The 25,552-nt window shown below is 33.4% G+C and overlaps 1 protein-coding gene and 1 pseudogene across 1 annotated transcript in view; one reads left to right on the top strand and one right to left on the bottom strand.

Moving 5' to 3' along the window:
* The first annotated feature begins 5,714 nt into the window (after positions 1 to 5,714).
* C1H1orf185 (chromosome 1 C1orf185 homolog) overlaps positions 5,715 to 25,552 on the top strand; it is a 41,707-nt gene continuing 21,869 nt past the window's right edge. The window contains exons 1-3 of the mRNA XM_047527377.1: positions 5,715 to 5,730; positions 14,640 to 14,745; positions 19,407 to 19,542. Coding sequence (XP_047383333.1) covers positions 5,715 to 5,730; positions 14,640 to 14,745; positions 19,407 to 19,542 — 258 coding nt within the window. The remainder of the gene's footprint in view (positions 5,731 to 14,639; positions 14,746 to 19,406; positions 19,543 to 25,552) is intronic.
* On the bottom strand, positions 21,035 to 21,825 carry LOC124966321 (60S ribosomal protein L7a-like; annotated as a pseudogene).

Raw genomic sequence — 25,552 nt, 5'->3', positions numbered from 1 at the left:
ATTTTTAATGCATACAGACATGTCTGTGAGGTTGCATATACTAACTAGTCTTACTAGTTGGATTTATCTGAGTCTATAAAATGTGGAAGTTTCAGTTTGTTGTGGAATAAATTATTTTTTTTCCTTCTTGATCTCTTACTGGCTTTTAGGGGGTTAAAATAACTTCTAGTCATATATTTGATCATTTCAGAATGTGCAATGAGCTTAAATAACAAAACTGCTTACTTCAATTCAGAGACTCTTAATAGGATTGCAGAGGAATGGAGGGGAAAAAATCGGTAGTTACAAAGATAATATTTCACAGTGTTGTGGAAGTTGGAGCTCAGTCAAATTGTAACAGTTCACTGCAAAAACTGTCCTTCATTAAAGTGGACAATCCATGCTGGGTATGGTGATGCATGCCCATAATCCCAGTGACTAAAGGGACTGAGACGGGAGAATCACAAACTCAAGGCCAGCCTCGCCAATTTAACAAGGCGGGAAGCAATTTAGGGAGACCCTGTCTCAAAATAAAATAAAAAAATAAAATCAATAAATAGATAAGTAAAGGCTGCAGGTGTAGCCCTTTAACCCAGAGGCATCCAAAGCAACTCTGGGTTAAATCTTTAGACCCTCCCCATCCCCCACCCTACTACCTCACCCGCGCCAAAAAAAAAAAGTAGATAGTCATGGCAAGGCCAGCCGTGCCTATAATACCAGCAACTCGAGAGCTGAGGCTGGAGGATTGTAAATTCGAGATCAACAGTGGCAATTTAGCAAGACCCAAACTCAAAAATAAAAAGGACTGGGGATGTGACTCAGTGGTAAAAGACCCCTGGGTTAAATCCTAGTAGCAGCCATTCAGAAGATGTTAAAGTAGAATAAGAATGCTCTGGTTTCTTATAATCTAACTAAACATCTTATGCTTGAAATTTTATTCTCTGCCCAGATAACAGCTGTAATTGCACCTCTAGTAGAAACTGGGTAACTTTAGAGTCCTCTTCGTGGTCCATAAGCATTTGGTTTTCTCCTTTCTATTTTTCTGTGCATTAATTAAGATTTGCATAAGTCCCACCTCTTCATCAGGTCTTTGATATAATAAATATCTTTGATGGACAGCAACATATAATTTACTTTCCTAGCAAATAAGTCCTATCTCTGACATTGAAATTTGAGGACTTTGAGATTGCCAATTAATCCATAGTCATGGCTTTGACTTTATTGGTCCCTTGAGATCCTTTCACTTATTACAATTCTTGGGTAGTAACAATATACTAGAAGGGGAAAATATTTCAAAAGTAAAATGGTACTAATCTCCAACTTTTTATTTTATGACCTGTTATACATCAGTGGCTTTATTGATTGGGCTATAAAGCATCCTGTAAGAATTAAGGATCTGCCAAATCCCAAAAAACCAAAAGCCAAATGTTCTCTCTGATATTCAGATGCTAAACACACAGTAAGGGGGGTGGAAAATAGAAGTTCATTGGATTAGACTAAGGGGAGGGAGGGGAGATGGGAAAAGGAAAGACAGTATAATGAATTGGACATAACTTTCCAATGTTCGTACAATATGAATAACATGACCAGTATAACTCCAACTCATGTACAGCCACAAGAATGGGAAGTTACACTCCATGTATGCTTAATATGTCAAAATACATTCTACCGACATGTGTATCTAAAAAGATCAAGTAAAAAAATTAGAAAAAAGAACTAAGAATCTTTGTTACTTGTTTTATAAGAAACAATATTTTATTTCACCAATTTTGTGTTATTCACAAGAAGCAAATTATTTAAATAATTTCTCTTGAATAAAAAATTATACTTAAATATCTTATGTTACCTTTTCCCAAATGTACATTTAAAAACATTTTTTGTACTAGGGATTGAACCGAAGGACACTTAGCCACTGAGCCATATCCCCAATCCTTTTTATATTTTATTTTGAGACAGGGTCTCACTAAGTTGCTGAGGCTAGCTTTAAACCTGTGATGCCCCTGCCTCAGCCTCCAGAACTGCTGGGATTACAGGCATGGGCAACCGTGCCTGGAACTTTTTAACTTTATGAATATATAATAAATGTGAATATGACAAATAAAAAGAATATTCACAATTAGAGGATTTAAATTGCGAAAATTTTGTTTTCCTTTTAAAATTTGAATGGAATTTTTTCAGAATAACATATTCCCTTTTTATTAGTAGTAACAATATTATTTATGTTTACTATATTTTTATCAGAGATTTGTTTAAATTTGACAATAAACACAAATATGATGCTTTATTTTATTAATCAAAAGAAAAAAAAAGATAAAGCACTGTATATTTTATTCTTGTTCCAAAAGCTATAAAAGCTTTTCTCAGAAGGTATACAATAAATTAATGCCCACCAGAGGATGCTACAACTGCACGGAAAAAAGCCAACAATGACCTCAACGTCTTCCTAACTCAAGTCAGGGAAACTATTACTTAAGTATTTATGCTAGACAGTGATATGTATCTATCTTTTGGGTCTATGACCCACACCTTTTGGAAGACAGGTTGCAGTGAAGAGAACAGAGGTAAATTCAGGGAAAACTTGAGAGATAAAATTAAAGACTACTTTGGTGAAGGCCAACAGACTTCTGCTCTCCAGTGGTATCTTGTTCAACATTCACTTCTACATACTTAAACAGGGCTCTCTAGCACTATTAAAAAAAAATTCCGGGGTGGAAGGGGTGGGGGGGAAGGGAAAAAATAACAGAATGAATCAAACAGCATTACCCTATGTAAATTTATGATTACACAAATGGTATGCCTTTATGCCATGTACAAACAGAGAAACAACATGTATCCCATTTGTTTACAATAAAAAAAAAAAAAATTCCCCCAATGATTGAATCAGTGACAAATACAGGCAGAGTCCCTCTCAAATGGACTTCAGATCTTTCAGTGAGTGATAATATGAGAATATATATTCTCTTACACCATCCTTTGCAACTCCCTCCTGGTCATTAGATAATTTCTTCAAGACCTTTATCAATTTCTAAAAGTATCTTATTTGCTTCTGTTTTTATTTACTCATCCCTTTGTATTAAAATACGAGACCTTGGACACTTGTCTTACTTACCACCACATTATTGGCTTCTAGATCAGTACTGGTACATAGTAGGTGTTCAGTAAATATTTGTTGAATGAACGAATTCCACTTCCATTGTGTAGTGATTTTTCAAATGGGAGTATAAATCTTCACAATTAAACCTCTATTGTGTACCAGGCAGAAAATAAATTTATTTATGAATACATTTTAAAGTGTCAAGAGACACAAAAGTAAATAATATCAGACCCTTTCCTTTGAAGTACTAACAATTTATGGCAAACTAAAATTCGCTGAAACTTGTCTACTGTGTTTGTTTATCTTGACTACTTTTACAGTTTAAAATAGCTTTCAGTAAAAGTCATATATAATAGAACAAATTATGTAAAAGATGAAAACTGGAAGGAGAAATGGAAAAGTCGTCATTTTAAAATTTGAGTTAAATGAATTTCCATAATCAAGCAGGAATTTTATATTTAAACTTTCTGGTATGCACAACAAAGAAACTTTGGGTTTACAGTCTTGTTATCTGACAAATGAACACAGTTGACAGTTTAACAAGAATGTTTCTTGATATTAAATTCTAGAAGAAATTTGTCACAGGATTCTTATGTAAGGGACACAGGATTATGTAGTGGATAAAATAGTTAATGTTTAGATAATTACTCCCTATATAATCACTTCTTTATTAGATCCTCACTTAGGAACAGATAATATTGAAGTATAATTTATTAAAGGCATTTCTTTAGAAATACTAATATCACTTAGATATACTTTCTAGTAGGGTTACTTAATACAAGTAACATGTGCTTCTTATATCTTTTTTTATATATATTTTGCTTTAGTTGTTGTAGGTGGACACAATATCTTTATTTTATTTTTTTTGTGGTGCTGAAGATCAAACCCAGGGCCTCATGCATGCTAGGCAAGCACTCTATCACTGAGCCACAATCCCAGCCCTGCTTCTTATATCTTAACTATTTCAAATTTCATTTGTCTGCACTGACTTCAAGGAGCTAGATAGAAATAAGTTCAAGATATCTATCAGACAAGGATACAAAATAGTTTATTATTTCTTAAAGGAAAATCAGTGTATTTTATATGGTAGGTATGTAGAAAATAAAGTAGATGACCTATTTTATGAATTATTATTCATCATTAATCTCATCAGATGACTAATATATTTTATAACTATTTCCAGCTTTTAATTTTTTATTAATTAGCTCATAATCTCACTAACAACTCCTTGAGGTAGATGTCAAGAGGTAAAATCAGAATTCAACTCAGAACTTCTACCTTGAAAATCTGGTGCCTTTTCACTAATTCTAGCCTGTCTTCAAAAATCAAGATGAGTCCCAGGAGTATCTGCAATGATAACTACTTTTCTTTTGTACCAGAGGAGTATTTATTTATTTATTATAGTTGCTGTCTTGTTATTGAACATGGTACAGGTTATTTTGGCTGAACTTTTTTTTGGGGGGGTGAAGAATTATTGTTATAGTTTGGCATCTATTATAAAGGAGTTGCCTATATCTTCTGGCCATCTAGTTTTTATTTTACTTGTTTATTTATCTTTTTTAAAAGACAGGGTCTGGCTATGTTGACCAGGCTGGTCTCACATTCTTGGGCTCAAGTAATTCTCCTCCCTCATCTTCCCATGTAGCTGGGTCTACAGGCATGCACCACCATACCCAGCTGAGTGCTCAAATCTAAATGATCAGCTTCATAGAGTCTGACATTATGAATTTGTCCTTGTAATGACTGCACAAGGTCAGGCATGGCTTTCTCTGGATGTGCCAGCTCTGAGCTTAGTGTTTTCTTTTCTTTTTGGTACTGTGTACTGAACTTAGGGTTGCTTTATCCGAGAGCTACATCCATCCCTTTTTATTTTTTATTTTGAGATAGGGTCTTACTAGTTTGCTAAGGCTATCCTTGAACCTGTGATCCTCCTGCCTCAACCTTGAACAAAAAGGAGAAAGTTTAGAATATCTTCAGTGAAGAACTGGAAAAAGAGTTGATTAAATATCTGTATAATTCATTGGATTTAATTTACTTTAAAAATAAGTAAAAAAGTCATCAGAAATAATTATTTCTAAAACCTCTTTCACTATCATATGAACCATTAGATTACAAAATCTAGGTCGATAATTCATTGAGAGTAAAAGTGCAATGCCTTTTTCATTAAATATGTAGTATAATACTGGTTCTATAATTTTACAAAGCTAAGGGATTGCCCCGTTTATGAAAAAATAATAGATTATACCTCTTAAGTGCTGCTTTAGTAAGTAGCATCCCATAAATCTTGATGTATGGTGTTTTCATTTTATTTGTTGAAAATATTTCGTATTTTAATTTGAGTCTTCCTTTTTTCACCCATGGATTATTTAGAAATGTATTATTTAGAAGTCTTAATGATTTTCAACTATTTCTATTAGAGAATGTACCACATGCACTTGAAAAGAATATGCATTCTTCTGTGGTTGGATTGCTTTTTCTAGTGTCAATTATATCCAGTTGATTGATGGTGGTGATATCATGGCTTACAAGGTTTCCTGGGGATCATCTCCATTTCAGTCAGGGAAAAGAACGTGGAGAAAAGTATTTGAGAGGTTTTTGTGACATCACTTCCATTCAAATTCCATTGGTTAGAACTCAGTCAATGGCTTCACCTAATGGTAGGGGAAGCTGGAACATGTAGTCTAGCTTTTTGCCTGGGAAGAAGAGGAAAATGTATTTGGACAAACAGCTAGAAATCTCTTTTTGTTCTCTGGAAGAGCTTGTATAAGATAAGAAATACTTGAAAATGGGTATACAATAGAAATTGTAAAGCTACTAGTCCCTGCTGTTTTCTTTGGGGGAAAGTTAGTAACTGCTAATTCAATTTAATGGATACATATTCATTTAGGTTTCTATTACCTCTTGAGTCATTTTTCGTAAGTCATTTTTTAGGTATACATCATTTTATATAAGTTTTAAAATATATTAGCATAAATTCATTTAAAGTATTTTCTAAATGTCTGTTATTTGTAATTATGCTTTTCTTCATTTTTAGTATTAACTTATACCTTCAGAATTTTTAATTTGGTTAATTTGACCAGATTAGATTATCAATTTCAGTAGTCTTTAACAGAATCATAATTTTTATTTCATTAATTTCTGTTTTTTATTTTTTCCTTCCTCTACATTCTTTGGGTTTATTTTTTGGGTTCTTTTTCAACTCGCAATTTGGATGCTAAACTCATTGTTTTTCAACCTTCTTTTCTAATATATTTAGGGCTATACACATCCCTTAGATTTTGCTATAGGTGTACTGTTTGCAAATACTTATACATAGTACTTTCATTATCAACTAGTTTTATATGTTTTCTAATTTCTATAGATTTATTATTTAATATGAGCTATTTTCAGTGTGATTTTAAATTTACAGAAGTATGGAAACTTTTCTTAGGCTATATTTCAGATTGTTAATTTAGAAATAAATTTTATTGTCAGAGAATGTGATCTATATAATAATGATTTTATAAAATTTGCTTTACGACCTGGTGTATTCATTTTAGGTTTGAAATGCCTTTCTTTTTTTTTTTTTTTTTTTTGATTTTTTTTTTGTTGTTGTTTTTAGTTGTAGAGGGACACAATACCTTTATTTTATTTATTTATGTGGTACTGAGGATTAAACTCAGTGCCTCATGCATGTGAGACAAGCACTCTACCTCTGAACTACAACCCCAGCCCTGAAATACCTTTCTATTTATTATTACTATTATTATTAATTTATTGCAACATTCTTCTTTCCTACTGTAATTTTTTGAGATTATATGATTCCCATTATTCAAGGGAGAACATTAAAATTTGATCAACATAAGAGGTAAAAATTTCAAGTTCACAGGTCCAGTTAGGTTTATATCCAATCAAAGCAGATACACAATATAAAAAAAAATAAGTATGGACTCCTTTATTACTGCTTGTGTAACAACTCTGTTTATATATTATTATAGAATTTTAAACCTTAGGGTGAGGATTCTTATTTAAATAGATTTTTTTAACTTCCTATTTTCTATTCCTTTGGTGTTCTACACAATGTCATCCACAGTGAACTACTGGTATTCTACAGCTATTTGTTAAATTGGAGTAAACCATTTGTAAATAATATAAGCCTGAGACTGAAATCTGGCAAAACTCCAAAAGAATAAAATAGGTAGTTTGTAATTAAAAATAAGAGGTTGTTTGTGATTACTTAAAAAATAAAGCAGTGCTTACCATTCTGGAAACATTGCAAAAAATTATCTGAAATACTAGTACAATGCCTAGTAATTCTGGCTTAGTAGATGGATACATAACCTATAAATATGTAACAGATAGATATATAATAGATAGACTTGGGAAGAGGAACCTACAAAGGCAGTAAAGGCATAAACAAAAATAAGAGAAAAAACCATATGAATTTAAATTACATACACAAAGAGAGAAATGTCAATAGTTACCTTGCAATTTAGTGTTAATGAAGTTATTAATCACCTTGGAAATAAAAGTTGTGGGAAAATATGTTTTTTTGAAAAAGAATTTTGGCCATAAATAAGAAAAAGATCAATTATTATGTAGAGGGTGAGTTTTGTCTATTTTGAGATGAAAAAGTCATAACCAGGTTTCAGACTGAATCCCTTTGGCTAGCTATTTCTTAAATTATGTCAGATTCAGCTCAGGTGTCATCTCTAGAAAACTGTTCCTACATTAGGTCAGACTACTTCTGTCGTAGTACTATGAACAGAGCACTATCATAGCACTTGGAATATTTTAGGGAATACATGTATTTAAATGTCACCTTCCAGATTTTAAGTCTCATGATCATGTATCACTTACTATTGAATCACCAGTTCTTGACAAGAATTTAATAATAGAACATTCTCAGGTGACGTTTAACTAGGGAGCCTTTTTTTTTCTTTACACTTTCTCCTTTACAGATTTTACTGTGTCTTTATGTTATACTTATTTCTTCCATTAGAATATCTATAATACTTTAAAACTTGTTTTTACATGTATGTTGTTCCTACTAAGCAATGTACTTCTTGAGGGAAACAACCTTGTATTATTCATTTCCTTAATACTACCATCTAGTTCCTATCTTTCATTCATTGACTTCAACCATTTCTTGAGTAACCAGTCAGTATTCTACATTCTGAGAATACCATGGTGAAAGAAACATCTTCCAATGGAAAAGGACAGACAATAAGCCAAGAAGTAAAGAAGACTATGATAATAATTATTAAAGACAAAGAAACATTGACATGTTAAAGTAACTGTTGAAAGTGAGGAATCATTACTTTGGATAGAATATTTAAGGGCAGAGTCAAGAAAGTAAAAATAGTAACTTTGTATATAATGTTGCTAAATTAAATATATTTACTACACCTTCAGAATGGGAGAAGAACTTGGGTGATCACTGAGTTAAGCCTTCTCATCTTATATTTTATTATATTTTTGAAGGTGTTAACAAATACATAATTTATCAATGCAATCTTTAGATCTCATTGAAATTTCCTTGAGATGTAAATAAGTCAGTGATACATTTAAACCAAGGACTAGAGGGTGTATTCATCATACATATTTTTCTGCCCTACTGAAGAATTTTTAAGAGGGAAAAAGAGATCTTCAGGAGATGAAAGTCCAGTGGGCTACAGTGATAAAAATTAAGAGAAGGTGCTACAAGGAGACTTGTTGCAACTAAGTAGTTAGGAATTACATATTAGGTTTCAATTTTTACTCTGATTTTTCTAAGATATTCATGACAGAAATTTTGAATATACAGAAAAGTCTGGAGTGAAAATTTTACCTATAAGCCTGTACTACAGGAATAGTCAGTGTTGATTGTTTTTCTTATGCCAATGTTTCTTTTTCTTTTTCTCCTTCTTCCTGTTCTTCTTACTCTTCTTCCAAAATTGAGATTATATTCTTTTACATTTTTTAGATATTTGAGAAAATTAGAAAAAGGAAAAGGAAAAAAGGACAACAGACACCCATGGATGTCCTAAATGAGCATTTTTTGGTGGAGGGGGTCATATGAGTGCTAAAGCTTTGATTTTTTTTTTTTAAGGTATAAAACATTACAAAGTCTGTAATTCATCCATAGTCCCACTTCCCTCATTTCTCCCCAGAATCAACTAACATCATGAATTTGATGTATTTTAATACTTCTATTATATTTAATTATAAAAATATATTATTTTTCATTTCTTTCAAGTTCATAAATTAAATCAGTATCAGCTGGAATTATTGAACTTAAATTTATGGAACTTACCTTTTTAACTGAATGTTAAGTGTTTCAGTTCAACTCATGCTATACATACGGATTTATTTTATTTATAAGTTGTGTTAAACTTTTTTTAAGATGTTGATAGACCTCTATTTTATTTATTTGTTTATTTATATATGGAGCTGATAATTGAACCCAGTGCCTCACGCATGCTGAGCAAGTGCTCTACCACTGAGCCACACACTAGCCCCAGTATTAAGCTTGATTAAGTTTCACTGAACAAATACACACACACACATATATATGCACATATATCCCAGCACTCAAAAAACTACCCTTAATATCTGTGTTTGAACTTTGTGTCTGACTTCTTTTGCCCAACCTTCTGTCTATTGAAATTTATCCACTTTGTCATGCATGGCTATAGTCCATTCTTTCCCATTACTGTGGGATATTTTTTTTTTTCTTTAGTCAATTCATTCAACTGCTCATGAAATTTGGGCAGTTTCCAATTTGTGGTTTTCTCAAATATAGTGCTGCTATAAACATGTTTTTGTGAAAATATGTGTGCTCTTTAGTCCAGTATATGCCTAAAAGTTGAATTTCTGGATCATAGGGTATACATACATTCAACTTTAATGAGAGTGTCAAACAGTTTTCCAAAGTATTGTACCAAATTACACTGTTAGCAGCAGCCAATGAAAGTTCAGTTTACTCTTCCCTTGTCAAGTCTTGATATATTTTGTCTTTTTCATTTTGGGCATTATATATAGTGGTCATAGTACCACACTGTGGTTTAATTTGCACCTCCTTGATAAGCAACACAGTTTTCCTATGTTTTGGCTACTTAGCTATCCTCTTCTATGACACGCTTAAACTTTCAACATCCTTAAACTGTTTTTCTAATAAAGTCTAAAGATAATCACTGCCTCTAGTCTTTACTCAATCTAGACAAGGAAGGACCTTAGCAGTTTAAGTTAATACTGGTCCCCCACTTGGCATTTGTATGCCTTTGACATCTGTTTTTCTCATTGCAGTGAAGAAACGATAGTATTTAATTCATTGGGTTTTTGTGATAAATAATCAAGTTAATATATGTAAAGCACTTTGAACAATCCCTGATATATAGTATTTGCTATTTAAATGTAAAACGTTATTGTTATTGCTGGAAAAATAGATAATATAGATCAAATAAACAGAATTAAGATTACAGAAAAAGATTGGCACAAATATAGCTAATTGATTTTTGGCAAAGGTGTAAAGGCAAGTCATTAAAAAAAGTTTTTTCAACAAATAACAATGAAAACTTTGTATGTCCACATACAAGGAAAAGAAGAAAAATAACCTGATCAATACCTGGCACCTTATGCAAAAATTAATTCAAAATAAATTAAATGTTAAACATAAAACTATAAAACATTTAAGGGAAAATGTAGGAGAAAATCTTTGTGACCTGGGTTAGGCAAAAAGTTCTTAGATAAGACCCATAAGTATAATCCATAAAATAACAAAGTTGAGAAACTGGACATCTCCAAAATGAAAAATGTTTTGATCTGTATTGACACTCTTAAGAGAATTGAAAAGGCAAGTCATAGCCTGGAAGAAATGTTTCTAAATCATGTATCTTACTAAGGACTTGTAACTAGAATATATAAAGAATTCTCAATGCTCAGCAAAGATTTGAATAGATGCATCAATGAAGAAGATATGTGAATGGCAAATATGCACATGAAAAGATGTTCAACATCATTATTTACTAAGGAAATGCAAATTAAACTACAAAGAAATATCACTACACATCTATTAAAGTGACCAAAATGAAACTGATAGTATCAAGGGCTGGTGGTGGTTATACAGGTCACTTAGAATGACTGTATATTGCTGGTGAGAAAGTAAAGGTGGCACAGCCCCTGTAGAAAGTTGTTTGGCAATTTCTTATAATTCTTTTTGTGTGTGTGGTGCTGGGGATTGAACCCAGGGCCTTGTGCATGCAAGGCACGCACTTTACCAACTGAGATATATCCCCAGACAATTTCTTATAAATTTTAATAAATACATGCTTCATGAACCCAGTGAAATAAAAACTCATGTTCAAACAAAGACCTATATGCAAGTGTGTAATAACTTTATTCCTAACTCCCCAAACTGGAAACAACCCAAATATCCTTCATCTAGGGAAAAAGCAAACCATGGTACATCAATAAGATAGAATACTACTCAGCAATACAAAGAAACAAACTATTGACATATACAACAACATGGATGGAATTTACATGTACTATGCTGCGTGAAAAGCAGACTCAAAATGCCTTTCCATACCATTTATGTGAAATTCTGGAAAACACAAAATTATAGAAAATATTCTGGTTGCTAGCAGTCAGTGAGGGATACAAGAGACAGAATGAAGAAATTTGGAAAGAAGTAATGGAGGTACTTTGTAACTTGCTTGTGGGGTGATTAAACACTTTGTATTTGTCAAGATGTATATAATTGCACACTTGTGTGTTTTACTATGTGTAAAATGTTAACATAAAAAACCTTGGGTTTTACTTCAGTGTACTGCTTTTCTAGTCTGTAATCTCTTTTGGAACTCCTTTTGGACAGGAGGTGTAACTCAGTGACAGAGTACTTAATATGTGCAACATCCTAGGTTTGATTCCCAGCACCACAAAAAATAATAGTGGAACTCCTGGTTTTTGTTTTTGCAGTACTGGGAATTAAACCCAGGGGTGCTCTACCACTGAGTTACATCCCAGTTCCTTTTTTTTTTTTTTTTTTTTTTTTTTTTTTTTTTGAGGCAGGATTTCACTGAACTGCTGAGGCTGGCCTCAAACTTGCAATACTCCTTCCTCAACCTTTGGAGTCGTAGGAATTTTAGGTGTGCATCACCACACCTGGCATCCTTTTGGTTTTATGTTACATATTCTTAAGCTTTTCCATGTCTCATAATTTCTTTATCATATTTTTCATTTCTTTGTGTAATTGGATGAATTTCTCAGTATTATATTTTATTTCATTTATTCTTTCTTTGTGTTCAGAGAAGGGTTTATTCCATTTTACAGTTTTGAAATTTTCATTTCTAAGATTCATCATTGGTCCTGTTTCAAATTGGTCTTTTGTTGAAGACTCAGTTTCCTTCTCTCAGAGTTATTGGTCATATGGATTCATTCACTATGCCAGAGGATAGTCTGGAGTAGGTTTTGTCTGTTTCTTTGGGCTAATTCCTGTTTGCAGATTTCAGAGCCCAGCATGTCCATGGTTTTAGCCCTTCCTTATCTGTATTGCTTTTCTTTTTTCATCTATTGAGATCCTAATATTTGAATACAACTGTATCTTTTTAAAATACAGATTTTATTTATTATTATTTCATCATTAATAATAACTGGTATTCTCTCTCTTTTTTTTTTTTTTCCTTTTTTTTTTATTGTAAACAAATGGGATACATGTTGTTATACCACTATATCAGTGGTTCAGAGCAGGGGACAATTTTGCCCCTCAGTGTATATTTGATAATCTACAGGGATGTATTTGGTACAATGCACAGAACAATCCCCCACAACAAAGAATTATCTAGCCAAAGAGATCAATAGTATTGACATTGCTATACAAAACAATTGAAGAATACTGTATTTTTCATATATAGCATCATCACAACATACTTGACTTCCTAATTTGAGCTATTTAGAGTATTTTGTTCTAAATGTGTCACTCTGATAAATGACCCTGTGTACTTTTTTTTCATGTTAATTCCTGAATGTAGACCTTTCTGAATTCAAAGAAAACCAAGGTTTGAGAGATACTATCTTGAAGCTAGAAATTACTTAGGAAACAACAAAAATATGGAAACAAGAGTATTCATCATGTAATATCCTTAGTGAAACTTGATAATATGTTCTCATAAAAAGATCTTCAAGTAGTTTTTTACTTCTTAACTCTTCTTCCCAAGTAATCTATTCCTCAGTTAGATTCTATATTGCCTTCTGTGAAAGCTTTCTGTTGTTTGTTTTTTGCTTAGGTAATAGGTTGCAGAACCTTAAGGAAGACTTAACCAAACTGTCTATAATTACTTACTTTCTTTACTCATTATTTATTTATTTACTGAATTATTTATTTAATTGAATTGAATCCAGGGTGCTTACCCACTGAGCCACATCCTCACTCCTTTTTATTTTTTGAGACAAAATCTCACTAAGTGACTTAGAGCCTTGCTAAGTTGCTGAGGCTGGCGTTGAACTTGCGCTCCTCCTGCCTCAGCCTCCCGAGTCTCTAGGATTACAGGTGTGCACCACCATGCCTAGTTTTATTCTTTATTATTTTTAATAAACCAGAATTAAGATGTTTGGTAGCTGAAATTATAGAAAAAAAACAAAATACTGGTATTAATTTGCTGCACAATCTTAGTTCAATTACTTCTCTTACATGGGCCTCAGTTTACCAACTGTAAAGGAGTAAAACTGTAATTCCTATAGATTTTCACAATTATAAAATTTGTGATAAGCTATTATTTTCTATTGCTTTCATTTAGTTTTTGACCATGATCTTTTGCAGTTCCTTAAAATGGAAAGAAATTTTTTAAAGGTTTCTTAAATCTTAAAAAAAAAAGCCAAGCACTTACATGACATTCTTAAAATCAATAGTATATGGTGAATGAATAAAAGGCAACTTAGATTTAAAAACAAAACAAAACAAATTCCCCATATCTGTTCCTTTATTTGCTTCATTTGCCTCCTTATAGTGATTGATAACATGAATATGTGTATAATACTGGGGATTGAAGCTAGGGACACTTCATCCCTGAGCTATATTCCCAGTTCTTTTAAAATTCTTTAATTTTTTTAAAATTTAAAAGATATTGAGGCTGGCCTCAGACTTGTGCTCCTCCTACCTCAGCCTCCGGAGTCTCTGAGATTACAGGCATTCACCACCATCCCTAGATATAATATGAATTTAAAAATGAAAACTTTCTTGTGTCAGAGGTCTATCAGTATTGATACCAGAGAAATAACAACAACAAAAAAAATCACAGTTGAACTGCAAAGGGAAAAAACTAAAAAAGAAAAGAAGGAGGTGACAGCTGTATAAAAACAAAATCTAGGTTTCAAATCCTGGCAGGGTCAAAGAAATGTGCCTTAGGACCTAATCTGCAGGAGAGACTGTGCCACTTTATTTCTTGGAGTTTTCAAATTATTATAATAGCACAGGACTATTCAGGTCTCCCAATGTCCTGGAGTTTTCATACTATACTATGTTATATCATTTGGAATATTATGTAATTTAACTTTACCTAGAGAATGAAGATACATACATGTAATAATCTTTCATAATTTATTTGTATAGGTTTTTTTAACCACTTAACCTATTTTCTGGCTGCTGGTGCTGTTAGTTTGGGAATTGGTTTCTTTGCTTTGGCATCTGCTTTGTGGTTCCTGATTTGTAAACGAAGGTAAGTTTTATTAGAATACTTTTTTCTTTTAAAAATTCAAAGACTTTTTCAAATAGTATTGAACTTATTATAGTAACTATAATAGTATTGATTTTGTAATCTGCAATTTGGTTGTAGATCCTTTGGTTGGGGAGGAAAGGGTTTATGTGTTTTAAATAGCTCAAAGAACTAGAGTAATATAATAGCAATCTTCATGCATTAAAATTTTGAGGAATAATAAATATTATTTTATTTTCAATAAGTCATGGGTCTGGTTGAAATACAAAGCTAGAAATTTTAAAAATTTCAACTTCCAATTTGAGATTTAAAACATTGCTGAGAGGGAAATACACTCTTTAGGAGACATCTAAGAAAAGAAATGACAGAATGCTCCGGTATGGCCTAAAAGTAGTGCCTTGCCAGAAACAGAAAAAAAAAAAAAAAAAAAAAAAAACTGACACCCTCATTCCTTTCAATTCTAAAATCTGGTGCATCTAATTATTTAATCATATCAGTATTTGCATCATCTTATGTTTAAAAACTGTAAATTGCAACATGATTTTCCCACATATTCTTATTGTATCCCCTGTCTCAGCAAATGACTAAGTGGTATCCGCATGTACAAATCAGAAACCAAGAAATTATTGATTTACTCACTCTTCCAACAAATATTTATTGGATGTCTGCCATTGTTCTAGGAATTGAGGTTACAACTGTGCACAAGTTAGACAAAGTTTCTCTTTCATTGACTTGCAGTACCACTGGCAGGAGACAGATAATGAACAAGTAGATAAAGTGGTCAGGGAATGCCTGTACAAGTAGTTGATATTTAATTTGAGAACTGAGTTTAAAAGAGGGAACCAGATATATGAACATCTTGTATCAGTGTTTTCCAAACTGAAAGCACAGTAAATGCAAAGACTCCAATGTGAGAATGACCTTGCAATTGTCAGTTAACATAAGGCCAGTGTGAATAATCTGTAGTAAAAGTGGGAAATTATGAGATTGAAGAGGCAGGTCTAAGGACCAGATTTGTAGAGTGGAATACAGAGTCTGGATTTATTATTTGTGTAGCACTGGAAGATTTTAAAAAGGGCAAAGGCATTATCATAGTACCCAACATTGAGTGTTGACTACATGCTAGGAACTGTTCTAAGTGCTTTAAAAGTTTTTCCATTTGGACTCTACAATGTCTCTCATGGCTGATTCACATATTAACATTTTAAAATTGAGATATAATTAACATACAATGAAATGCACAGGTTTTAAATGCACAGAGATAAATTTCAATAAACAAATTCTTATGTAACCACTCCAGTCAAATTATGGAACTCTTTCATCCCCTGAAAAGTTCCAACATGTTCCTTTCCAGGCTTCAATTCCTATGTTCTACCTTAGAGGCAACCATGATTCTGTTTTCTATTGTCACAGTTTACTTTTGCCTATTCTTGGACTTAAGTGGAATCATATGGACTTCTTTATGACTGCTTTTTTCACTCACCATAATATTTTTGAGATATATTTGTTACATTTATCCATAGTCTGTTGTTTTTAATAATGAGTAGTACCATTGTGTGAATGAATATACCCTGTTTTTTTGATTCTTCTATTAGTGGATATTGGAGTCATTTCCAGGTTTTAGCTTTCAGGAAGATGGTTGCCATAGACATTCTTGAGTAAATCTTTTGTACACACATTTTCAATTCTCTTAGGTAAATACCTAAAAGTAGAATTGTTAGATAATATGATTAACTTTATAAGAAACTGCTGAATAGTTTTCCAAAATGAGTATATATTCCCAACATCAATGTATGAGAGTTCTGGTTTGTATTTTTTAAAGATGTTTCTTATTTCTCTTTGAAGACTGAATTTTAATAGAGCAAGAATGAAAGCAGATAGAGAACTTAGGAGGTTATTTAGTTCCATGTGAAAGGTGATGATGTCTTGAACTAATATTAACATAAAGGAGATGAAAAGAAGGGGCTCGATCTGGAATGTGTTTTGCAGGTAGAATCAGGATTTGTTGATAAATGAAGTGATGGAGTTAATGCTGATGTGTAGGTTTTTGTGTCGAACTGAGTAATTGGTTGTGCCATTTTCTTTGATGAGGAAATTATCATAAAGGGGATCAATTTTGGGGAGTGGTGATAAGCTAGGAGTTCAGTTTTGGATGTAAGCTTAAAAGACTATTAGGAAGTCTATTAGACATTAAAGTGGAAATGTCACATAGGCAGTTGAATACACACATAAACTTCAGGACAGAATCCAGGGTTGAAGATTTGATATACAGAGAGTATCTAAAGTCTAGAACTTGATAAGACCAACCAGGGAGTGATTGTCAAAAGAGAGACATAGTACTATGCACTTCTTGCTACCATGAAGAAATCTAGTATAAGAGTAAAAAAAGTCAACAACATCTGTCAAAAAAAAAGGTGTGGTGTCAACAAAGTCAAAACCAAAAAAATGTTACAAGAGGGAGATGTCAACCAGCTATGTTGAAGGTACTTGAGAAAGATAAGGAGAAATAGATTTTCAGATTTGACAATATAGAGGTCATTGGTCACCTTGATGAAGTTTTGGGGGAGAGATGGGTTTAGAAACTCCCCTTGGAAGAGAAAGCAGGAGGTAAGAAAATTGAGACATAGACATCTCTTTCAAGAAGTTATTTTTGTGAGGAGGAGTTGGTGAATGGTTAGTAGCTGGAGGAATATGTAGAGCCAAAGATTTTTTTCCTTCTAAAAAGCTCCCCTTCTCTGCCCCATTCACACTAAATGTGAACTATCACCAAGTTATATTTTATCTCAAAAATTGCTCACACCTATTCATTTCTCTCGATTACCTCCACCGTGACTCATCCAGTTTTTCATTATCTCCTGTATAGACAATATAGACTACTATAATAGAGGTTACAAAACCCCATACCTTCAATATTATCTTCATTTAATCTCCACACTTCAGCCAGACTTTTTCCAAATACAAATTTGGTCAAGTCACCATATCCTTTTTTTCCAGCCCCATTATATTTTAAAGAACTTTCTATTGCTTTTAGAATAACCACAAAACATGACTTTTAAGACCCTGCATGGTCCATCCACACACAGTCCCCAAATTCATGTTCTATTTCCCTCTTGCTTTCTGTGTTTCTCTTAATCTAGATGCTAGATGGTTGTACCTGATGTTCTCTTTGTCCAGAATATTTTTACTTTCACATCTTCCCTCTTCTACCAAACTCTTCCTAGTTAATATTACTTTTTCAGATGCTCTGTTCAATCATCCCCTCCTCAGGAAAGCCTTTCTCAACCACTGTATGCAGGAGAATTCCCTGTGTTACATAACAGCACCAGGTAGCTTTCCTCAATAGCACTTTTCACAGTTGTAATTTTTCATTGTGAAAAATTTAGTGATTATTTAGTTGTCTGTCTTCTCTACTAGTATTTAACGTTCCATGACAGCAACGCAAATTCCATGAGGGTAGTGATTGTGGCTTTTTTTCCCCCATCACTAAATATATAACATCTAGCACATCTGGCATATAAGTACTCAAATATTTGTTAAGTGAATTGAATTAAATAATGAATGAATTCTAATTGTTAATACCTCCTTAACATAATATGATATCTTGATTTAATTTAGAATTTTCCTAGTACCTCTGAAAGAAGAAATGGCCAATCAGCACTATTATTATTATTAATTGGGGAGGGTAACAATTGAGAAACTTATATCAGTACTTCATCATTCACCATCTGTATGTTATGTTAAGGTTTACTCGTGGTGCTGTGCACTCTGTGGATTTGCACAAATGTATAATGACATATTCACATCTTTACAGTATCACAGAGCATTTTCTTTGTTCTAAGAACTCTCTGTGCTTCATCTATTCCCTCCCCCAAGCAACCAAAGACTTTTTTACTGTCTCTACAACAGTTTTGCCTTTTCCAGAATGTCATGTAGTATGTAACCTTTTCAGATTTGCCTCTTTTGTTTTAAAATGTGCATTTAAATTTCCATGTCTTTTCATGACTTGATAGTTCTTTTCTTTTTAGCTCTGAATATTATTCCCTCGTCTGGAAGCATTATTTCTTAAATCCTTAAGTTTATAATAACTGTTTGAAACCACATTCCTTTGTACTTAATTATCTGCCTTTGATCAGCTGAATTTTTACTTGCCACTTCATTATTTTTAATCCTTCCTCATTTGCTTGTAGTTGCATGAATAATAAAAAATCACAGGTACTCTTCCTTTGTAAGTCATTAATTTCAATTCAGTTTCCTTCTTCTTACTTTTTTCCAGAGATATTATTAAATACCAAAAGTGACCAGTGAAATTCATTTTATTTCCTTTGCTATGAAAGACAAATTTTTTAAAAGGCTAATTAACATTAAAGTCAACTAATTATCTCACAGTCAGAAAAAAAGTATACCAGTGACTCCTGGTTAATATTCAAACTAGAAATATTAACCCTTTATAATTAGCTTAATTTATATTCTATGAATAAGATAGATATAATAAAATCTAACATGTAAGAAAGTATATAACTTGATGTGTGCTTTTAAAAATAAATATGCTGCAATATATTTATTCTGATATTTAAACCCTCATGTATAAATATTAGAAATAATTATTTTATTTGGTTTATAATCTATTTCATGTTTAATAATATTCTCTATAAACTATCTTTCAGAGAAATATTTCAAAATTCCAAATTTAAAGCAACCAGTGAGAGATTCAGGCAAAAACCATCAAAGGCAAAGATTAAATCTCATTCTCAGTGTGTTTTTATTTCTCGAAATTTTCATACTGGAAGATTCCAATTACAGGTATGGTGTAATTTTTTATAGTAATCTTTTCAATTTTTTTGGTGTCATGTCATTAGCATTACTGTCTTTAAATTTGAAGGAGAAGATATCCACTGTTGTTTTTTAATTCGAGGGACAATAGTATGAAGCCAAGGTTAACTTACCCACGCTAGTTAGAGTTTATATTACAGGAAAACTGAGAAGTTAAATGAAAATATTTTCTATCTAAAGTTGCTTTTCTGTGATTTTAGCCCAAGAACCTACATTCCCTATATTGGAATTGTTATAGGGATGAAAATCATGGCATATGAAAAACTGAAAACAAAATTATCAGAGCAGTCAGAGGAAAAGAAATGAAGATAAGAGTTACTTGAATAACCAGATAACACAATCAAACCAACTGAAATTGAATTCAGTTTGTCAAAGAGCTATTAGTCGTTTATTATATCCCAACCCCTGGGTCCCTCTATTGGGGATGGTAAGCCCCTTCAAGGGGCTTATGTAGTATAAGTGAGGAAGACCATAATTTACTTTGTACTATATGAGAAGTGTCAAAACAATGTTATATATATGGACAAAGTAGAACAAGACAAAGACTAGTAGAATTTGAAACTATGATATAGCTAAGCAAAACAAATGGTTATATAGCATCAATAGATAATGACAAACTATGTATTAATATAATTAATGGTCATATAGCAATATTAGTGACAAACTGATAGAATGCCAAAGTTTCAATCTACATCTTGACTACTGAACTCAAGTTGAATTCAGTGTTGGTTCATTTAATAAGCATTTTAGTGCCTTATATATGGCAGCACTAATTTTGCCACCGAGCCTATTTATAAATGAATAAGATATGAGCCTAGCCTTACAGAGAAGAAAACCATACAAACTAATAATTATGACAATGTGATAAGAACTCACAAAGTTTTAAGAGTACAAACGTGGAAGGCTGAATTGAGGAGGGCTTCAAGAGAAGAACTCTTGAACTGGATTTTGAGAAATGAATAGAAGTTTGTCAGGAGGAAAGGGAATAAAGGAAATTTTTTGTTCAAAAGTAAATGTTACCATTTGGAGTCTAGGGTTCATAGAAGGGAGAGAAAGGAAATGACTTTGGACATAATATTTAAATGGGCCTCCTAAGAATTTTGGGTTTTGCTCCATTGTCTATACAAATCCACTGAAAGGGTAGAGGATTATGGTCAAGAGTATACATTGTAAAGCCAAATTCCATAGGTGTAAAATCTGGCTCTACCACTACTAACTGTGCAGTAACCTTAGGCAAGTTATTTAACTTCTCTGTGTCTGCTTCCCTCTTTTGAAAAGTGAGAATAATTCCACCTCCATTGAATTGTTGTGGGAGTAAATGAATTAGCATGTGGAAAGATTCAGAACAGTGAGCACCACAGGAGTACACTATTACTATTACTGCGAGGCTTTGGGGTTCTTTTTTCTCACTGGATGAAGGACAATTTATTATTTTTATGTACAGAAACACAACAGCGTACATTTATCCCAGTTTAGTGGCAAGTTCTTTTAGCTTTTGCCTTTTCCAACTTGGCAATGCAAGCAATGGATTTTGGACCCAGGATGTTGCCTTCCCAGTGGCGGTGGATCTCATCATATCTGTCATTGTAGTTGGTTCTGGTAGCTTCCACCAACTTAGCCAGAGCTCCTGTGTCTTCCGAATTAACCTGCGTGAAAGCAACAGTGATGCATGTCTTCCTGTAAACCAAACGTCCCAGCCTGGCCTTCCCCTTGTTGATGCAGTAAGGGACTCCCATCTTGCGACACAGGGTGGGCAGGAAGACAACCAGCTTGATGAGATCCAAGTCGCTGGGCCTTCTTATTCACCAAGGTGGTTGTCAGTATTGACCCCTGCTCCAAGGACCCGCGGTCTCTTCATGGTGACATCCCCTTTGCCAGCAGCCTCTTCTCATCCCGCGCCAACAGCCTCTGCTTCTTCTCCTGCTGTTCTGGTCTGTACTTGTGGGCAAGCTTGCGCAGCTGGGTGGCTGGCGCTCCAAGGCCTGGGCGAACTGGGTAATCGCAGGAGGCACTTTCAGCCGCCTGAAGAGAATAGCCCCTTTGCCGCTGCAGCCCGATGTAGCGGGGCCACTTTACAAAGCGGGTAAGGTCCCTGTTGGGCTGCATGTCCTGTCCGATGCTGAAGTTCTTCGGCCTCTTCTCGAACAGCGGGTTCACCACCTTCTTGGCTCCCTGCTTCTTGAATGCGGCGGGGGCCTGGGCCAGCTTCTTCCCCTTGGTTTTCTTTCCTTTGGACATCTTGGGCGGCTGGAGGAGAGAGAAAGGAGAAGGAATTGTCTACTGCAAGGTTTTAAGCAGATGAATATAAAGATCAAATTGATTTTGAAGGTTATTAGCTCTGACTTTCAAATAAAGGTGTTTGAAGTAAAGGTTACATTGCAGAGAAAGATATTGTTTCTGTGTGCATATTTGACATTTATTTCATCTATTGAGCATTTTGCGAGGCATTTGGCTAGGGACTCGTCATATGATGATACCATCATATTTAACGGGGGATACACCAAATAGAAAATTACAAGTGTCATAAGCGCAATGTTAAGTAGTTTATTATTCATTCAACAAATATGTGGTAAGCATTTTATACTAGGCATTGTTTTAGGCAACTGGGAATTTGGTGGTAAACAAGTCAGACTACAGTCCCTGCGTTCATGAAGTTCGTGGTGTAGTGGGAGAGATTCAAAGTACGAGTAGACATAAAATATTCAGGAATCTTTTAAAAATTATTTTTAATTGATAAATATTTTATCATTTATTATATAACACGTTTTGAAGTAGTTACACTGTACAATAGCTAAATTGAATTAATTAATATCTGTGTTACTTTACATACTTTTTTTTGTGGTGAGAACACTTAAATATACTCTCAACAGTTTTAAAGAATATACTACATTGTTGGTAACAGTCACCATGTAATACAATAGATCTCTTGGACTTATTCCTCCTTTTTAACTGAACTTTTCTATCCTTTCACCCACATCCCTATAACCCCCACACTACTACCCCAGCTCCTGGTAAACACCATTCTACTCTCTTATTTATGAATTCAACATTTTTAGATCCCGTGTATGAGTGAGGTCTTGTGTTATTTGCCTTTTTGTGCCTTACTTATTTCACTTAGTACAATGTCTTCCAGATTCATCCATGTTGTCACAAATGACAGGGTTTTTCTTTTTAAGGCATTTTTAAGACCAGGATTCTTGATTGCCAGGGATAGGAACACCATTTAAATGGTAATAAGAAAGAATAAATAGTACAAAAAAAAAAAAAAAAGAAATGCTGACCTCAGTCATAAAGCAATTTCAGTATTAAAAAAACTCTTTCAAAGAGTCTCTTTTCTTCCTGTCTCAATTTCTGCCTCTGTATTAGACTCCTCTCCTACTAGGGATAGACTGCTTTGTCTGGCAGGAGGATGAAAAGTATAACAAAAATATGGCTTCATATAATAAAGATCTAGGGCCTGATTTTTTTAAAAATCACATACAGAAAAGTATGCACACACATGATTTAAAGAATAATAGATGGATTTTTTTAAAAATAGGGAGAACCTCACTATGTTACCCAGGCTGGCCTTGAACTTCAGATCCTTCTGTCTCAGTCTCCCAAGAAGCTGGATCTACAGGTACACACCACCACACCTGGCTATGAATGAGATTTCTAATACATGCTATCCAGAATAAGAAATAGAACATTATCAACTCCTTTGAGATATCCTGAGTCTCAAATCTCTCACAACTTATTTCTTGTCCTCCACTGTAGGAACTGCTATCCCATAAATGCAGTTAACCCAGTTAACCATTTTTTTCCTTTATAGTTTTACTATTAATGTTATGGATTCCTGAACAATATATACTTTTTGGACTCCATATCTAATGTTTCCTTTTGTGTCTAGTATTACATTTATAAGATTCATCCATGGGCTGGGGAGATAGCTCAGCTGCTAGAGTTCTTGCCTCGCAAGCACAAGGCCCTGAGTTCGATACCCAGTACTGCAAAAAAAAAATAAATAAATAAATAAATAAATAAGATTCATCCAAGTTGATGCATATAGTCACAGTTCATTATTTTTACTATTCAATATTCTGTTGTGTGACTCTAACAAGTTTGATGTGGTAGATATTTGGGTTATTTTCAATTGTTTCTCTAGGAAACTTCTATAGAGACTATACTTAAAACTAGCTGGCACAGTGGTGCACACCTGTAATCCCAGTGTCCTGGAAGGCTGAGGTAGGAGGATCACAAGTTCAAAGTCAGTCTCGGCAACTTAGCAAGTCCCTAAGCAACTTAGCAAGACTCTGTCTCAAAATAAAAAAAAAAAAAGGGGGGGCTAGGGATGTGGCTCAATGTTTAAGTGTACCTGGTTTCAATTCTACAATGAAAAATAAAAAATAAAAAACTAGAATTGCCGAATCAAGGATTATGTGCATGCTCAACATTATTATATAATTCTTTGTTTTCCAAAGTAGTTTTATCAGTATACATGTATAAGAGCAAAAATCACTTCATATCTTCAACAAATATTAATATTTTAAGGCTGGCAATTTTCTGACAATCTAATGAATTGGTAATAATATCTCACTATAGCACTTTGTTTTAGGTTTTTTTTTAAATGTGTTTTTGTTGTTGTTGTTGTTTTGGAGACAGGGTCTTGCTATATTTTCCAGGTTAGTCTCAAACTCCTGGGCTCAAGTGATTCTCTTGCCACTGCACCCAGCTTAGTTTTGTTTTTTTCTTTAAGTAGACATTATTATTAATTTATTATTATTGTTATTGTTACTATTAGTAGCTATTTTAGGTTCACAACAAAACTGAGCAGAAAATACAAAGTTCCCATATATCCCTTGACTCCACATGCACAGCCTCTCTGACTGTCAATACCTTGCACCAATGGTACATTCATTACTATTTGTAAACCCACATCAACAGATCATAATCTAAAATCCATAGTTTACATTTAAGGTTCACTTTTGGTATTATGTGTTCTTTGGGTTTAACAAATGTGTAATGACATGTATCTACCATTATGTTATCATACACAATAGTTTTACTACCCTAAATATCTTTTATGCTCCTCTGATCCATTTCTTCCCTTTTCACCCCCACAGCCACTAATCGCTCTATTGTTTCCATAGTTTCTGCCTTTTCTAGAATGTCATATAGTTGGAATCATATGGTATGTGGTCTTTTCAGAATGACTTCTTTCACTTAGGAATGTGTCTTTAAGTTTCTTTCTTCCTTATCTTTTCATGGCTTGCTAGATCATTTCTTTTCAGCACTGCATAATATTCCATTGTTTGGATATACCACAATTTATCCATTGACCTACAGAAGGGCATCTTAGTTGCTTTAAAGTTTTGGTAATTGTGAATTAAGCTGCTAAGAACACCTGTGTGAAGGTTTTTGTGTGAACATAAGTTTTCAACTCATTTGGGAAACTACCAAAGAACACAATTGCTGCATCATTGCAAATGTGTATAGTTTTGTAAAAACTGCCATACCATCTTTCAACGTGGCTGTATTAGTTTGCATTCCCACCAGCAATGCATGAGAGCAATTGTTGCTGCATATCCTTGTCAGCAATTGGTGTCATAAATATTTTGAATATTCCCTTATTTGTAAAAGATGTCTAGTGGTATCTCATTTTAAGTTACAATTCCCTAATGACCATTTTTGTGTGCTTATTTGTCAGCTGTATATTTTCTTTTTTTTCTATTTTTTATTTTTTTTATTATTGTAAACAAATGGGATACATGTTGTTTCTCTGTTTGTACATGGAGTACATACCATTTGTGTAATCATAAATTTACATAGGGCAATGATGTTTGATTCATTATTTTTCCCTTCCCCCCCACCCCTCCAACCCCTCTTTTCCCTCTATACAGTCCTTCTTTCCTCCATTCTTACCACCCTACTTATCCCTAACCCTAAACCTAAACCTAACCCTAACACTAACCCCTCCCACCTCCCATTATATGTCCTCATC

Source organism: Sciurus carolinensis, chromosome 1 (assembly GCF_902686445.1).
Source record: "Sciurus carolinensis chromosome 1, mSciCar1.2, whole genome shotgun sequence".
In the NCBI taxonomy this organism is placed as follows: Eukaryota; Metazoa; Chordata; class Mammalia; order Rodentia; family Sciuridae; genus Sciurus; species Sciurus carolinensis.
The sequence above is the reverse complement of the archived record's forward strand: the minus strand, read 5'-3'. Positions and strand labels throughout refer to the sequence as shown.